At 32.0% G+C, this 4132-nt stretch overlaps 1 protein-coding gene across 1 annotated transcript; it reads right to left on the bottom strand.

The window, feature by feature from the left end:
* Positions 1-1330: 1330 nt before the first annotated feature.
* On the bottom strand, positions 1331-2259 carry LOTGIDRAFT_174293 (hypothetical protein; the record flags this gene model as incomplete). The annotated part of the gene is made up of 2 exons (XM_009052895.1): positions 1331-1403; positions 1952-2259. 2 exons carry the CDS (start codon positions 2257-2259, stop codon positions 1331-1333), a joined length of 381 nt encoding a protein of 126 aa, XP_009051143.1.
* Positions 2260-4132: the final 1873 nt, after the last annotated feature.

Genomic DNA, 4132 nt, shown 5'->3' with positions numbered 1-4132 from the left:
GAAGAAAGGGATTGTGAAAAAAATCTCAATTTTGAAAGTCAGAAATATAATTTTTGCAAATTTTGATGTGAAAATTATAGTTGGAAAATGAAAACATGACACAATTTCTTATACACACAAGGATTCTATGTCATTTGATATTAAAGGGGGCTAAGAATTAATTGTGCTGATACATCATGATTATTTTTATCTAACGCAATGCATCAATAAGAAGGACAGAATCGTGGTTCATCGATTCAGCTGCTAATCGTTGCAAGCCCTAATATTCAGCCATTTTTACAGGTTTTAAAGATTGTCACATGATCATGTTAATTTGCCAGTTCAAACTCTGTAAACAAAGCCAATCTGAAACAAATACTAGTAGAAATGCATTTTCCTGATTTATTGCTCATTTTAACAAGTTTCTGATTTCAAATAATTAATTGCTTATGTAGGCCTAGCTTTCATTCTCATTAAAGTACAAAGTTGTAAATCTTATGACACCATATTTCATGAAAGTTCCAGAAACTAAGTTTTTTTTCTATCCGATTCATGGCTCAATTTCTTATTTTTCAAATCAAACCTACAGATTAAGGCATCTTTCAGTCATTCTACATATTCGAGTGAAAAAAGGGATTGCAGAAAGTTATGGCTAGGACCAAGCTTGGACTTAAAGTTAAGCCAAACTTAGTCTTTACCATTGTCACTATAGCTATTGTTTAACAATAATTATTATTCAATGTTATTTATTCGAGTCTTGCACATTATTTTTTAAGACATGCTATAAAGGTCAAAAATGCCTTCAGTCTGAATTTTGACATTTCGACAAATTCTGCCATTTTTTCTATTTCAAATTAAAAAACATCTATTGCGCTGCAAAATTAAAGTAGAAATATATCAGTATCAATAATTTTCAAAGTTATTCAATTAAATCTTGCACATTATTTCATTTTAGAAGACATGCTAAGGGTCAAAAATGCCTTGAATCTGAATCTGGACTGATCCACAGCAAAGTCTTCCATGTTTTTTGATTAAAAATTCGAAAATATGGTTTGCTTTAGACTAAATTTTCCTATAATTATTTTCAAAGTTAAATTAAATCTTACACATTATTTTCATGATATGCTCAAAGTCAGAAACCTGCTTTGTATGAAATTTTAAACTGATACAGGATCTATGGCAGACGTTACCCTGCTTTCCAATTAAAATTCAAAATCATTTACTTCTGCAAAACAATTCACCTTCTTTACTGTTGAGTAGAAAGTACTAAATTATATTCTGTGCCTTATTTTCTAAGCAGAGTTCAATGTCATACCGGTACTCGAAAAGTATTACTTGTAGCATTATCAGGTCAATTCAATAGTCTCATTCTCTTGTAACATGCTACAGGAAACAAAAACATGGACTTTGAACCTTGTGGTAAACTATAATAGTAAGATTATTAGCTGAATTAGTTTACAATGCTAATTCTACTACAAGTTAAGGCCTACGGCCTAGTAGCCTAAAGGCAGTAACGTAGATATGATGATGAAATATTATAGCAAGAACAGAAATATACATTCACAGTTGGACAAGCACACCTTATAAAAGCTGTAGCCTTTATTTATTGAAAGCAAGGGTTAGAACAGGTTTTAGGTTATTAAAAGTGGTTGTATAACTCGGTTTCTACTACTTCCACACACATAATCAATTCATGACCTATAAACCTCAGGATACGACCCATTTATTTTCATCATCATAAATAGCCAAAGATCTGACCGTTCATAAACTACAGAAAGAATCTGAAGTTTGAAGTTTAGAAAGCATAACAACCAACCAGACATTTTAATTTGGTATAAGAATAATCAGATAATGCATACATTTTATAAAAAAAAACAATTTACGTTTCAAAGTTCACGTTTGTTTATCATTGTTTTACATGTTTATGGACAGCAATATGCACAAAAAGTCAATAATAACAATAAATTCTAACCTGTAAGCTAGGGTCATACACTCGAATAACTTGGTTAATGAGGCATCAATGGCAAGGGTGTGATCACTCTTAGGTCCAAAGCTATAAGTTTTGGAAGTTTCCTTGTTGGCAGTAACAAAATCAAAGGCATCGTCGCTGGTTTCCAAAGGGACATCATCAAATTCTTCTGATACTACGTCGTGAACACGGCTGACCATAAAATGTCCACTGTGAATTGTTTGCCTACTGGCTATTTCCACTTGTCCACCTTCTTTCTGTTCCCTCATATTATTACCAGTACCTAATTTCTGCAAATCATCAACTGCCATCACAGTTGAATGTCTATAAAAGTTGAAATCTGTAAAATATTCGATCGAAAATAAGTAACAAGTTTTCTTGTTGATTCGCCATGCTAAATGATCAGCTGTACGGTGCGTGATCAGAATTTTCAACCAATCAAATGGCCAGGTTCATTTTCTGGGTGAAGGTCGAATACTTTTATTATTTAAAGGGAGATAATTTGAAAATAAAAAATTGTAAATAAATATTATTTTGTCAACAATAAATAGTCAATTTTAATAATTTGATTGCTTCCAAATACCAAATATAAATTTTAACTGAATGTGTGGTATTTCAAATTGATAATAGGCCTATAATTTTTTTGTATATTAAAAAAAGAAAAAGCTTTATCAGTTTTTCGGGTGGGATAGTTTTACAAATCATTGATGGCCTACTCTATCTAAACCAGTATCAGTCTTTCACCCCTTTATCAGGCCTAGGCTACACCAAAAACTGATATCTAACGAGGGAAGTCTAAATAAGCTCATATAAATTGTTCCTTGACATCACTGGGCACTTTTCTTGTATCACCAAATTGATTGGAATTGTATTATACGCTAACAAAAACAGCCAAATAGAGTTTTTGAGCTCTCGACAGATGACTGTGAACATTATAATTATAATGGCTTATTGTTTACAGACTTCTGTCGAGTGTTCTGATTGGCTGTATTGGCTACCGTACAATCCAATAAAATTGCTCTCTATTAAATCTCTAAAAGGTGACTATAGCGCAGTCAATTTAATTTACCGGTAAGCCCTATAGACACAGTTCGTGATAGCATGACATTGAGAAAATGATCTTTAGCAGGGAGTAATAAGAGGCGACCAGGCCAGGAGCCTACCTGAATAAAAGTAGGTTGGATATGCATGGTTCATGTAATATTGTGTCATTTTACCAGGATGCCGAATACGCCTTCAATCTGAAAAAAGAAACGGAACACCAATATTGCAATTTTCACTTTTCATCTCTCAATTGTGAACAACCAGTACCTAAAACATTGCATCATTAATGCACAGCATCGAAACGGAACGCATATTTACTCTTCAAAAAACTGGAAAATAATGTAATTGTTTTATGTTTGCTGAGTTGTAGAATGTTAATTGTTACACCTATAATTGATTACTGCACTACTCGTAGAATGGTAATTGTGATGTTGGCGATAGAGAATAAATGTACATGATGTGTAAGCCAAACGGACTGGTGATTGTCTTGTTGCTACATCAAACAGGGCCGTATTAGGCCACGAAGTTGTTGAGGTATTTTAAACTAGTTGAGAACCCTTATGTTAAGTAATTATATATAATAAAACAAGGTGCTCACTACTTAAAACTTAAGGATCCTAAAGGGAAGGTGACCCTTTACTGATTTTGAATCAACAATCAAGTTTGTATCATGCATGGAATATGTAGTATTAGACTAATTAGTGCCAATTTGTATCATAAATTAAATGTATCTTTATTGAACTGCAGTTAGCTGAATACAGTCAAGTATTCAATACATTCTGCATAATATAATGTAATACACATAAAATTACATATAGTTAATAACTGAACAGCATATTGATTTATTTGCATATAAGTGTAAAAAATCAGTCACCGTTTTTTTTTTCAACCATTCGAAATTACAATCGTTACTACATCAAGGCAAATGAGGCAAATGCTTCATGCAGAATTTGTCAAAAAATATATTTTGTTTAAAAAATTAAAAATATAATATATTTATCTGTTAAATATATCGCCTATTTTATGTCTATTATATTAGGTGGTTACCGTTTGAAGTCTAGAGTAACCGTTGCGATGAAAGTCATAACTGACTTCAAAGACAACTGGGTTTTTGTATAAAAACTGTCAAAATATACATCT

Source organism: Lottia gigantea (assembly GCF_000327385.1).
Source record: "Lottia gigantea unplaced genomic scaffold LOTGIsca_190, whole genome shotgun sequence".
Lineage (NCBI taxonomy): Eukaryota > Metazoa > Mollusca > Gastropoda > Lottiidae > Lottia > Lottia gigantea.
This window is presented reverse-complemented; position numbering and strand designations above follow the sequence as displayed.